The sequence below is a fragment of the Lynx canadensis genome, chromosome D2 (assembly GCF_007474595.2).
Source record: "Lynx canadensis isolate LIC74 chromosome D2, mLynCan4.pri.v2, whole genome shotgun sequence".
In the NCBI taxonomy this organism is placed as follows: Eukaryota; Metazoa; Chordata; class Mammalia; order Carnivora; family Felidae; genus Lynx; species Lynx canadensis.
In genome coordinates this window covers 25,396,144-25,409,348 of record NC_044313.2, presented here as the reverse complement: position 1 = coordinate 25,409,348, position 13,205 = coordinate 25,396,144, and the positions used below count along the sequence as shown (strand labels likewise).

At 38.7% G+C, this 13,205-nt stretch overlaps 1 protein-coding gene across 2 annotated transcripts in view; it reads left to right on the top strand.

The window, feature by feature from the left end:
• SLK (STE20 like kinase) overlaps positions 1-11,044 on the top strand; it is a 56,593-nt gene extending 45,549 nt beyond the window's left edge. For both annotated transcript variants that reach the window (XM_030334120.2, XM_030334121.1), the window contains 5 exons: positions 493-617; positions 1,383-1,571; positions 2,107-2,232; positions 3,145-3,258; positions 7,385-11,044. In XM_030334120.2, the coding sequence (XP_030189980.1) occupies positions 493-617; positions 1,383-1,571; positions 2,107-2,232; positions 3,145-3,258; positions 7,385-7,531 (701 nt within the window). In that variant the 3' untranslated portion in view covers positions 7,532-11,044. The remainder of the gene's footprint in view (positions 1-492; positions 618-1,382; positions 1,572-2,106; positions 2,233-3,144; positions 3,259-7,384) is intronic.
• The last annotated feature ends 2,161 nt before the right edge of the window (positions 11,045-13,205 follow it).

Here is a 13,205-nt window from a genome sequence, read left to right as displayed (position 1 = left end):
AATTTTAAGCATTTAAATTTTTAAAATTCTTTATAAAGTTAAATACTGTAAGACATAGAATGAATGCCTTCGTGACAGAAGTGAACATAAACATACAATCCTTAAAACATCTTATTGTGCAGATGATGCTAAAGCCTTACCTGAATAGTTTTGTATACTCATTATGCCTTACAATTGTTGGTATACTTAATGGCATCATGACAGAATGGGATTTTAACAAAAAGCTTAGATTTTTTTTTATTTTTCATTAAGATGATTAAAAGGAATTTTGGTATTGTGGGTGGGGCATTTTCTGTTTATAGAGCATCAGAACAGAATGGTAAATAGTGGTAGATATTATCTGTCCATTGGTAATATTTCATTTATAGTTCACAATGTCAGTGTGCGTATAAGTTACTGTATGTAGAACACATTTATGTAAATATTAAAATGAACTCCAAAGTACATTAGTAAAAAGAACAAAGTGACATTTTGAAAATTGCTTTCTTCTAGCTCGAGAAGCTGCAATTTGGGAGCTTGAAGAACGACACTTACAAGAAAAACACCAGCTGCTCAAACAGCAACTTAAAGATCAGTATTTCATGCAAAGACATCAGCTACTTAAGCGCCATGAGAAGGTTAATGAAAGGAAAATTGGTTTACTTTTTGTTCATTTGAAGTTTGCAGAGTTATTCATTTTTGAAACTTCTATTTCGTAGAGAATGAATTTTAGATTTCCTTTCTATTTTTTTAATCCTAAAATTTCTTTGGTGAAGTTTGGAGTAATTAATTGTATCTTGATCATGATTGCAAACTTCTTTTCTATGAGTTTCATGGAAGGTGACTGATTTCAATGCTTAAGTCCTCTTCTACATTATAATCTTCATGCTGTCTCAAAGGTAGCTATTGTGGCCCCATTTATGGTTCAGATACCTTAAAAAATGTGGACTTTCTGACTTAGTAATGAGAATTTCAATATAAGACTCTTATATAAAGCTTACTAATAGCTTTATTTTTGTTATAAATTATATTTTGACTAAAAGTTTGCTGGTTGATAATACAACAAGGGAGGGAGTGATTTTGGGAAACAACACAAGAACATGTTTGAGCATACATGTGGGTACTGAGTATTAAATTATATTTAGGGGCACCTGCATGGTTTAGTCAGCTGAACATCCAGCTATGGCTCAGGTCATAATTTCATGGTTTGTGGGTTCAAGCCTCACATTGGGCTCTGTGCTGATAGCTCAGAGCCTGGAGCCTGCTTTGGATTCTGTGTGTCCCTCTCTCTCTGCCTCTCCCTCGCATGCACTCTGTTTCTCTCTCTAAAATAAAAAAATAAATAAAAAATTAAAATTTTAAATTATATCTACATCACAAGATTGTGTTTGATACTTTCTTAGGAAACAGAACAAATGCAGCGTTATAATCAACGACTTATTGAGGAATTGAAAAACAGACAGACTCAAGAAAGAGCAAGACTGCCTAAGATTCAGCGCAGTGAAGCCAAGACTCGAATGGCCATGTTTAAGAAAAGCTTGAGAATTAACTCAACGGCCACACCAGATCAGGACCGTGACAAAATTAAGCAGGTAAATAAGCCAATTATTCTCTTCTTTTTTAAGTTTAAAAAACTGGAATGTCCTTTAGAAGTGTCAGATAATTATGTCGTAAACATTTCGAGCCCCTTTGGGCTTGTTGGTATTTTCTTTGGCTCTGTGGACTGGGCTGGTTATGTGGCATATACCACCTTAGTATTCCTAGGGTGGTGGCCACAGAGGGTCCCAGGCCCCACACCAGCTCTTGGGCCCTAAAACCAACCTTGGGAATTAGGTGACTTGCACAGCTTTTGAAGTTAAAATGTAGGGGCCTCACTGTGCTTCTGCAGTCTCAGGTACCCCACATAAATGAACTGTGGTCACTGATCAGGTAGGAGGAACAAGGTACCAGAAGTCCACCCCCCGTCCAAAGCCGTAATGTCGACTCCAGCTTGAGTCACAGTACGTTATTCGTGCTTGCAGCTTTAGTTTATTGTACTTTAAGATTTGTTAAGTTCCTTAATTATTCCTTTAGAAGATGCAGAAATTACATTGCTTGTTAACAGTATTTTCTTTTTCTTATTTATAGTTTGCTGCTCAAGAAGAAAAGAGGCAGAAAAATGAGAGAATGGCTCAGCATCAGAAACATGAAAATCAAATGCGGGATCTTCAGTTGCAGTGTGAAGCCAACGTCCGAGAGCTGCATCAGCTGCAGGTCAGATAGAGAAGCATGAGAACTGAGCTGGTGGGAGCAGGGCAGCACAAGTGGTGGTTTGGAGAAAACAGTAGCTAACTGGGATAAACTGTACTGTACTCATGGAAATGCTGGGATTGAGAGATTTGTTTTCTGTACAGACTCGAGTAAAGATCAGGTTAGTATCATAGGCACTTGTTGAGAGTTTATATAACCATGATTAATATAAACATGAAGCTAAATTGTAAACCTAAGAAGTTGAGTCTTTCAAAAGCAGTATTGAGTTATTTGTAGTCTCTTCTGCAAAGAAGATGACAAAGTTTTCAAAATGAGGTAGGTGGTTTTGTTGGCAGATTCTGCATTCAAAATTTCATTTAGGGAGAAATAGTTCATTTTCTTCTAGGTTTTTGAAAAAAGTGATGGACTAAATATATGAGAATTTTTCTCAAGACATTTAAAGGTTACCCTAGGGGGACTGTTTTGGGACCTTACCTGGAGTGTGCAGCCCACCCAGTATATAGTCTAAAATGTTTAAGATTTCAGAATAGTGTATACTTTATGGATACTCTTCATATTCTCTTAATTTACTAAAGTAGAATAGTCCTGATCCCACATTCTGGCACCAATGGTAAATGCATAAGAAGATGCCCTTTGAAGTGTCAGTTTTATGAGCAAACCTTCTTAGAAAGGAAAAGTAGGATCAAACTAATTCTATTTTAGTTCATTTCATATGGTAACAGTTCTAACTTCTAAACTTGCAAAAATGAAGCTATGACTCATTTCATAGTTCTTGGCCCTGGGTTTTTAGAGGAGAATCTGAACCTCAGTAATAGTTTGATGTTTGATGAGTACTTTATTATTTTGAAAGGTAATTATATTTGTGAAAATTTGCTTAGTTGATTGGAAATTTTTTAACCCAAACTTTATTTTCAGAATGAAAAATGCCACCTATTGGTAGAACATGAAACTCAGAAACTCAAGGAATTAGATGAGGAACACAGCCAAGAATTAAAGGAATGGAGAGAGAAATTGAGACCTAGGAAAAAGGTAATTTTAAAAGCTTTAGTTAAAATATGTTTATGTTCATCCATTCATCCACCCAGTTATTGGCTGTTTACATAATATATATCAGGTACAGTGTCAGGGACAGGAGATACAGAGATGAAGAGACAAAGCCCCTGTCCCTCAAATGTTCAGAATGTAGTGACACACGATTACAGATGAGTAGGATCATTGCTCTGAAGGAGGTAAGTATAGGAGATGGGACGGGAACATAGTGTTCAGGCCAAAGCAGAAGAGTGCTTCAGTCTGGGAAGTTGGGGAGGCTTTACAGAGAAGATGCATTGTAAGCCAAGTGAGACTCAGGATGGGTAAGATCTTGCTAGGCATACAAACAGATTGGGGTGTGATGGGCAGTCTAAGTACAGCGATGAGAATGGGTGAAAAGGGTGTGTACAGGAATCGTAAGTAGCTCCCTGTCATTGGGGCGCTGGGGGAGTGTGCCTTTGTGTCGGCATTAAGGAGGGAGAGAAAGAAGGAAGTGATGACAACTCAATCTGGACAAGTTGGCTGGAGCCAGATTACAAGGCCCTCATACGACAGTAAATTGACAATCTAGTAAAATATGGAAGGCTTCCCTCCTGCCATCTAGCTCTCAGCCATCTTCCTTTTTTGTACTTGCTTTTTGATTCCCTGCTGGCCTGGTCCAATTGGTCAACCATTTCAACTCATATTTTTTTCTGTCACTATGTGATCCTCTCCCTTTGCTAACTCTCAAACCTTTATTTTCTCTTGGGCTTCCTGCCTGCTACACCTTTTGACCATTCCTTTCTTCCATTTATCCAGTTAGTCAATTAAATATATGTAAGTAGCACCTACTATGTGCTAAATGTTTCTAGAAAAAGTGAAATGACCAAGTCAGTTAATAGTATGGCTTTTTTTTTTAATATTTAAATTTTTTTGTAGAGAGATCACAAGTAGAGGAGAGGGGCAGAGAAGGGGAGAGAAAGAGTGAGGGAGTGTCTCAAGCAGGCTCCACGCTGAGCTGACATGGGGCTCCATCCCATGACCTGAGCCAAAATCAACAGTTGGACACACAACCAACTGAGCCACCTAGGTGCCCCAGATAATCAGTATGGCTTTTTATTTATTTATTTATTTATTTATTTATTTTTTTTTTTTTTTTATGAAATTTATTGACAAATTGGTTTCCATACAACACCCAGTGCTCATCCCAAAAGGTGCCCTCCTCAATACCCATCATAGTATGGCTTTTTAATTTAAACTTTATTTATTGTTAAATTTTTGAATAGGTAATACATTCATGTGGATTGAAATTATAAAAGTAGGGAAGGACCTTTCTCCAGTTTCTTTAACTCTTTGCATCCTAGCTTTCACCTCAGACTCCCCAGTTGAACTCATTGACTGTGGTCATAAGTGAGTTGCTAACAGCCAAATCCTATGGTGTTATTGAACTGTTGTTAAAAATCTTCTTTCTTAAAATTCTCTTCTCATCTGACTTTTGTGACTCTCTTCTTTCTCTGTGCTCTTTATCACTTTTTCTCTGTCTTCTAGTTATCTGAAACATAGACATCTCCCATCTTTACACCCTTGATGATCCTGTGCCTAGTCATGGCTTCATCTATCGCATATTTAAGGACAATTCCTGGGGCACCTGGGTGGCTCAGTCAGTTAAGTGTCTGACTGGCTCAGGTCATGATCTTACTGGTCATGGGTTCAAGCCCTCGTCAGGCTGTATGCTGACAGCTCAGAGCCTGGAGCCTGCTTTGGATTCTCTTGTCTCCCTCTCTCTCTGCCCTCCCCTACTCACATTCTGTCTCTCTCTCTCAAAAATAAAATAAATGTTAAAAAAAAATAAGGATGATTCCAGAACTTGGAGGGGTTCTAAAGTCCTGCAGATCCGGGTTCAAGGCTTAGTGCTGTCATGATTAATTCTGTCACTTAACATTCCTAAGCCTAGTTTTACTCATTAGTAAAACAAAGATGACACTACATACCTAATTGGGGTTGTTAAGACAGTTGAAAGAAGTGATGTTCTTTCAAAGACAACACTTCCTAGTACCTGAGCTGTAGTTAGGGTTCAGTGAATGTCTGCTGTTGCTATTATTTAATTTATTTTTAGAGAGAGAGTGTGCACATATGTGTGTTAGGGGCAGAGAGAGAATCTGAAGCACGCTCTGTGCTATCAGCTTGGAGCCTGATGCAGGGCTCAATCTCATGAACTGTGAGGTCAAGACCTGAGACAAAATCAGGAGTCAGACACCTGACTGACTGAGCCACCCAAGTGTCCCTGCTATTGCTATTGTTTATTGTCTTATTATTGGTTCATGTCCTAAGCACCCATTTTCCACCTGGATGTCCATTCCTTCTTATATCATTCAGGCCTCTGTTCCAACATCTCGTCGAAGGTTTCTCTTTCTGATGACCATATATAAAATAGCCCCCATGCTCCCCTCAGACATTCCCTGTCCCCTCACCTTTGTTTTCCTTCATAACATTCTTCACCAGCAGACAGACACTTGTTTATTGTTTGTCTTCTCCCACAAGAATGTATGCTCCTTGAAAGCAGGGACATTATCTCTTTGTTCACTGATACATATCTGCTTCTAGCACAGTTCCTGGCAAATTGTAATGATCAATACATACCTGTTGAGTGTTTACTGAAGATTGTGAACTCGGAGAAGATCAAACTGAACTCAGCAGCCTTTCTCCTTCATCTCCACCTCACTTTTCCCACGTTCAGTCCCACCCACCAATAGTGTTCTTTCCGATACCCCGTCTTCTTAATTACATCTAGTCTAGCAATGCGAATTATCTTTCATTTCCATCACATCCCATTTCAATGAGATGACAAATAACTTTGACTCTCTCTTTATAATATTTCTCCTTCCCATTGCTATCATTCTGCTTGCTTAAAATTGGCCTTCTGATCTCGAGTTCCTTTTCGTTTCTTCCTACTTGCCCGCTATCACCAGAGTATACTCAAGAATGTCTCTGACACTGGCATTGTGGTATTGATAAATCTACAGTTCCATCAGAATAAAATAGAAATGCTTCATTTTAACTTGGAAGCTGTCATAGTGCCATACATTGGCCGCAGTCAATTTTTTTCTTCTTTTTTTAATGTTTATTTTTGAGAGAGAGAGAGACAGAGAGTGTGAGTGAGGGAGGGACAGAGAGAGAGGGTGACACAGAATTTGAAGCAGGCTCCAGGCTCTGAGCTGTCAGCACAGAGCCAGATCCGGGGCTCAAATCCATGAACTGTGAGCTCATGACCTGAGCCAAAGTCAGACGCTCTACCAACTGAGCCATCCAGGTGCTGCGGCCACAGTCAGACTTTCTAACTGCATCTTCCACAGGCCACTTTCTGCCTGTGCATATTCTGGTATTGAGTCTAATCACCATTACTCACACCAAGTCTGTGGTTTCCTGTCTGTGTGCATTGTTTCAGTCCCCTCTGTCTGGCATGCCTTCCACATCCTGTCTATCAAATTTTTATCTTTCCTTCAAGGCTGAGCTCCTGTTTCACCTCTGAAAAACCTTCCTGTTTCTTTCCATTTTCTCCTAAACTTTGTGCCTCTACAGCAGCACTTATCCCTGAGTCATTTGTCCACAAAGTCATCGATACCTAGAGTATTTGTCAAGTACTTACTACATTTGCTCTGTATTGTGTAAAGATGAATCTGCTTTAGGGCTTACCTTCAAACAGCTTATTATCTAGTGTGGAAGAAAAGACCTGCACACCAAAAATCAAAATAAAAAACAGAAAACGGAAAGTGCCATGTGGGAGAGACAGGTAATAGTTAATAATAGATGCCATCTTTTGAGTGCCTAGTATGTTTCACATTTAATCCTCACATAGCAACCCATTGAGGTAGGTGATATAGTGATATAGTCCCTATTTTACAACAGAAGAATAAAATGCATCTGTAATAGGGAGAAGGTAAGTAATTGACCCACGTTATATACATTCACATGGCTGAGCCAGAGGCTTGAGTCTAGGGCTGTTCACAGCCTATTCTAAATGTTGAGCACTCTGGTCTTCCTTAGGATAGCATACAGAGAGAGTGTTTTGAGCAAATAGTTTTATTCTTGGCTGTCAGAGTAAATTCTATTTGTAATACCATAATTTCTTTTTCCCTTCCTTTTTAAGACACTGGAAGAAGAGTTTGCCAGGAAACTGCAGGAACAGGAGGTGTTCTTTAAAATGACTGGGGAGTCTGAATGCCTTAACCCATCAGCACAGAGCCGGATTTCCAAGTTTTATCCTATCCCTAGCTTGCATTCCACAGGGTCGTAACAGTAGGAAGCAGTCTGTGGTTCGGTTTGGCTTTTTAAATATGTCATTCTGTTCTCTTCATCTTCTGCCACAATCTATATCAGAGAGCTTATGAAGACAATCACCTGCCTCACCTTCTAGGTGTTTTTTGTTTATTTGTTTGTTTGTTTGTTTAGCAAAGATGAAGGGAAAGGAACCGTGACAGATGCTAGGCCATGTTGGCGAAGTGGCATCTTGCAGTAATTCCCTAAGGTGATTTTGTATATTAATCTTAAAAATTGTGTTCTTTAGACACTGTTAGGTGAAATACTTTAGAAATAAAATGTTTGAGGTGTTTTTTTTTTAAAGCTGTTAGGTCACTGAGTATTAGTGAATATCTTTTTACCTGACCTAACTTCTCAGTGATGCCTAAATTCTGTAGTTGCAACTCTGCTGTAGAGAGTTGGAATAATTTTATTTTGGTGAATCTGCTCTCATGAAAAAGCTATGAGTTGCTCAAAATACCATATTGGTTGAGTAAATAAATCTATTTTATCTTTAAATAGCAACAAACTTTTTAAAAAGAAACATTATTTCAATAGCTTGTCTCAAATAATTACTTTCAGTCATGAGCTAAAAATTAAGGGTGCTAGTTTTATTAAAATAGTGCCTAAAACACTAAATTTCATTGGAGTCTAAAGTAGGATTTTCTCTTGATTCAACAGGGACAAACATCCTTAGCATTAAACATTATTGTATTTTAAGTCTTGCTCCTGTTACCATTTGATGAAATTTCCATCCTAAAATCTATGTTTTGCAAGGTTGGAAAGATGTAAAAAAAAAAAAAAAGTAGCTTTTATATACTGAAATTCGGCATGTAACACTCACCAAATTAAAAGTATAGACTTAGCATTCCAGCTCATTTCCTAAAATAGTCTGTGAGCTGGGCAAGGGACCTCTTCCATCCTAGCACACTTCGTCCATTGAAGGCTCTGCAGGCTCTGCGTTAAATGTACTTTTTGAAATTAATCTTAAAAGAGGCATTTGTTCAGAATACTTTTTCAGAAAGCATTTAAATAAAATACTTAGGCAACGTCAGAAATGACTGTGTTGTTGAGAGAAAGTCATTTGTATTTTGGTTTTATTTAGTTCCATGTTTAAATTATTTGATTTGAATGGGAAAAGCCTGACACCTTTACCATCTGGTTGCTGATATGTGTAATTATTAATGAAATGTTCACTCTTGGTCCCTCTTGCGGCTTAGAATTCCAAGCCCGCGTCAGGTCAAGCAATATTATGAAATGTACTTGGGTCGGTGAGACGGCACATTTGTAAATCATGCTTGCTGCTTGCCACTTCCAGCCTGTTCTCTTCGAAGAGTACCAGGTTCCAAGTTGTGGAAGTTTCATTTTTTAGTTACGTTACGTTTGAGGCTGGTGAAAAATTCAAGTGTAATTTTGTGGGAACACTGATTCATATTAAGAAAATGTAAATATGTGTAGTAGCACTTTCTTGCAGTTAATTTGAAAACTTTGCTGAACCTTATTTTGTCAGTGGTTTAGATGATTTAAAAATGCATGTGTGATTTTAATTTTGTAATTGTTTTGACAAGCATAATTTCTTGGACAACTTTGTAGGTAGCCTTAACTTCTGGCCAAGTTTGTTTTTTATAGAAGTATATATACATATATATATATATATACATATATATATATTATGTATGGTTGTAAATTCATACACTTATCACATTGAATGTGTTGCTGTATACAAAACTCTTTTAATGCTTTATTCTCAAATGCTGGGTTGAAAAATGTTTTGAAAGCCTTTTAAAGTATATATCTTTATAAAGTAATATTCAGGATGATGATGGAAATTGTTTATATTATTATGATAAAAATGACATTATAATGTTACCCAACGTATTTAATGATTTATTTGCAGAGGGAGAGAGGAGGAAGGTTCTTACTACTCTCTCCTTTGAAATTTTCAGTTTATTGGCTTTATAAAAAGAATTCAGGTAGTGGACATTTTTTCAGTATCTTTTAAAGGATATCCTGTGTGCTAAATAGCTTGTGGCACATAATCAATTTAGTCTGAATATTTGATTCTTTTTATTCTTTTCAACTTGTCGTGAGAGTATTGAATAAAGAAAAGAGGCTCAGAGTAGAATGGTTGATACTCTGGTAAATTTATTAGCAAATCTTGTAAAACCCTTAAAACTGCCCTTTGGATTCAGTGTCCTTGCTGGAGTTCTCTTTCATATGTAACCATACTCATGTGGGTGCAGGACTGCAAAATGATACATACGTAGAGATGAACAATTCATTTTAACGCTTAAGTTACATATATCTTTGCAAAAAGCATTTTGTTACAGAATATGCTGTTTTTACCCATCCCCGCTCACTTCTTGTTAAGCCCTATATTCAAATAGATAATAGTGGTCATTTGTTCTTGCATGAAGTGTAGGTGGAGAACTGGGGACGGGCACAGACTTCTTTGAAGTCAAAGGGTACAGTCAGACCCATTCCGTTTTTGGTGGTGGTGTTGCTCTGGCAGGATGTGCTATGAAACACATCAAAGAAAGTCTGTGTGTGCCCCGACGCCGGCCTCCCTCTTCTCCCTGCGTGCTCTGAACACACCGCACGCCACACTTCTGCAGGCCTGGCTCCAGAGCCAGTTGCACCGGGTTGCCTTTCCTAGTCCTGTCCGTCTGTAGTTGAGTGTGAACTGCTGAGTTAGCTGCTATTCTTTATGGAGTCACAATTAAGCTTTTCTTACCCTTTCCAGTGGGCAGTCTGTGGGGAGCGGGGGGTAAAGAGGAAATTGAGAGTGCTTATACTTTGTTGAAAATGTTAGAACTTTCCTGTGACAGGACATGGCAAATTGTAATTAAATATAAACCGAACCAGAGCTACCTCTAAGTAGTGTTTCCTCAAGCACAAAGCTCTCAGGCATATGAGACCCGCTGTAATGGAGGGTCTCTGATTTCTTGAGCATCAGCGAGTTCAGAAGTGACTGTCTTTTGTACTCTGTTAGTTCCCTGGTGACTACACACTTTCTCCCATTCCACACTGTGCTTAAATGACAAAGACTCTTCTGAGAAGCCAAATTCTGTCCGAGATTAGCTATAGATATTGATTACAGGAGAGCTTAGAACTGGCGTGGAAGAGGAGTTACTTTAGCTCCAGTTCTGAGAATCTTCTGATGAAATACATCACTTCTTTTCAAGGAGACGATCTTTTATAGGAAATGGGATATTTTAAATGCTTTTCTTGAAGGCTCAACAGTTAATGTCTCTATTGTTGCTAGTCTGTGGCTGACATGGTTTTGACATGGCTTTAAAATTTCTGCTAAGCTTGAGTAGAATGTTACACCAGTTTTAAATGTTGGCTGCAGCTTTTGGTGATCCTTTGCTGATTTTTTACAGTGTAATAACCTCATAAGCTGTTTTCAAAATGAGTTTTGTTTCTGATTATGCCTCTTGTCTATTTGGGAGCAACATGTCTTTTCAATCATGGGATTGACAACTGAAAAATAAAGTTATTTCTTAATCTACTCTGGCAAGTGGTCTTTTATTAAGAATCTTTGATACTGGGTTGTCCTGCATGAAAACGTTTGGCAGCATTTTTTGGTCCTAGTTACATCTTAAACCTTCACAGTCCTCCAAGCAGCTGAACCCTTCCAGACTTGCTAGTGTTCCCACCCGACTCATCACCACACACAAGAATGTAGTTTTTACTGCTAACTTGGAAAGGGGGTGTCTTTTAGGATATAACCCCCTCCTTTGGGTGGTGCCTAAAATAGTTCCATCGACATACATATATACATGTATGTATGTACACATATATATTCCCCCCCCCTCCCAGGATGGATCTTTTTTCTCACCAAATACTTCACTAACCGTATGACCTCATTTCTGCTAAAAATAACCTCTTTTCCATCATTGATAAGTTCGTGCAAGATTCAGTAGACACTAGGCAGCATCACTTGGCAGGTTTTTAGCTTGGCTGGAGGGAGGCATAGCATGTCATTTTCTAATCCAGGAGCATCACACATGTTTGAGCTCATTCTTTTTTTGTTTTTTTGTTTTTTTTTTAAGTGAAAACAGGCTCAGATCCATTGCCATCCAGCCGAAGATTTATCTCGTTATCTGTCCTTCCCTTTCTGGTTCAGAGAAAGTAGCAGGTTTGGACCTTTATCCTGTTTCGCTTGAGCATAGGACTCTATGAAGATTCTGGATAGCTTGGAAAGGTAAATCGAGTAAGGAAACACTCCAATCAAATCTGATTAATAAAGGTAAGAACGATCAAAGGGGGTGTAACACTTGAGCCTGTTAACTTGATTCAGCCTTTAAGCCTTAAGCTATTAAAAAGGTGTGATGTGGTAATTCATTAAACAGTTGTCATTACATAGCAAAAAGTTTGAAATTCCGAGGGCCTTATGAACTCATTTTTTGGAATTCCTATGATGATTCCTAGCAGGTAGCTGTCAGACTGTGATAAAGGAGGCTGGCAGACCACGTAGAATGTGGCCTGTGTGTTGCCGCTAGTTCAATACAGAACTAAAGGGTCCGTCTTCCCAGGACAGTATGTGAGGTACTCAGAAGAGACCACATAGAAAGTAAACTATCCAGACTTTTTTAGAAGGTGGAGGTAGAGAAGTAGATTTATTTTAATCCCATTTTTAATCTGGCAATTGAGAGTCATGGCTTGTAACATTTCACAAGTTGGCCAAGTGTAGCCTCTTCTGAAGTTGAGTGATTCTACTGTGCATTTCTGTGGGACATTTGATATTTGTGCAGTTTTCCTGTTAGTTTCGGTCTTCTGCATCTTGTGTGTGCCATACAATCCTAACTCCTTTGTGCTGGGATAAGTTATTGCATTAATTGCAGATAATCTTGTCATCTGTTGCATAGGTGTTCATTTCAAATAATTTATGTTCAGGGAAAACCTTTAGATGCTTTGTAACCTGTCCACATTAATAGTTGTAGATCGAGGTCTGCCTATAAAAATCTCCATGATTAAACAAAATGCCAGAGGCTGTGTTCCAAGTACACCTAGTTTTGTTTTCTTGTGTTTATAGTAGTGTTATTAGCATAGGGCTTTTTTTTTTTTTTACCTTTCTCTCCCCTTTTCTCTTTTCATCTCTCTCCCCTACTTTTTCATTCTATTTCCTTGCATCTCTTTCTCCCTCTCCCTCTCTTCCCATCTGTTTTTCTCTTCCTCTTTTTATCTCTCTTCCCTCTCTCTCTTGCTTTGTCTCTTTCCTCTTTCCCTTTTTCATGTTTTTTTTTTTTTTAACGTTTATTTTTGAGACCGAGAGAGACAGAGCATGAACAGGGGAGGGGCAGAGAGAGAGGGAGACACAGAATCTGAAACGGGCTCCAGGCTCTGAGCTGTCAGCACAGAGCCCGACGCGGGGCTCGAACTCACGGATCGTGAGATCGTGACCTGAGCTGAAGTCGGCCGCTTAACCGACTGAGCCACCCAGGCGCCCCTTTCCCTTTTTCATTTTTATTCCCTCTCTTTCCTGTTCTTTCTTGTCTCTATTTCCCTCTTTGTCTCCCCACCTGGCCCCCAGTTTTTCTCTCCCCATTTCTCTTCCCTGCTTTGTCTCCCTCTCTCCCCAACCGCGTATCACCACCTTCCCTCTTCCCTTCTCTTTTTCATTCTGTTGCTTTCTCTCACTTTGATTAGATGGATCACAGTAAACATAG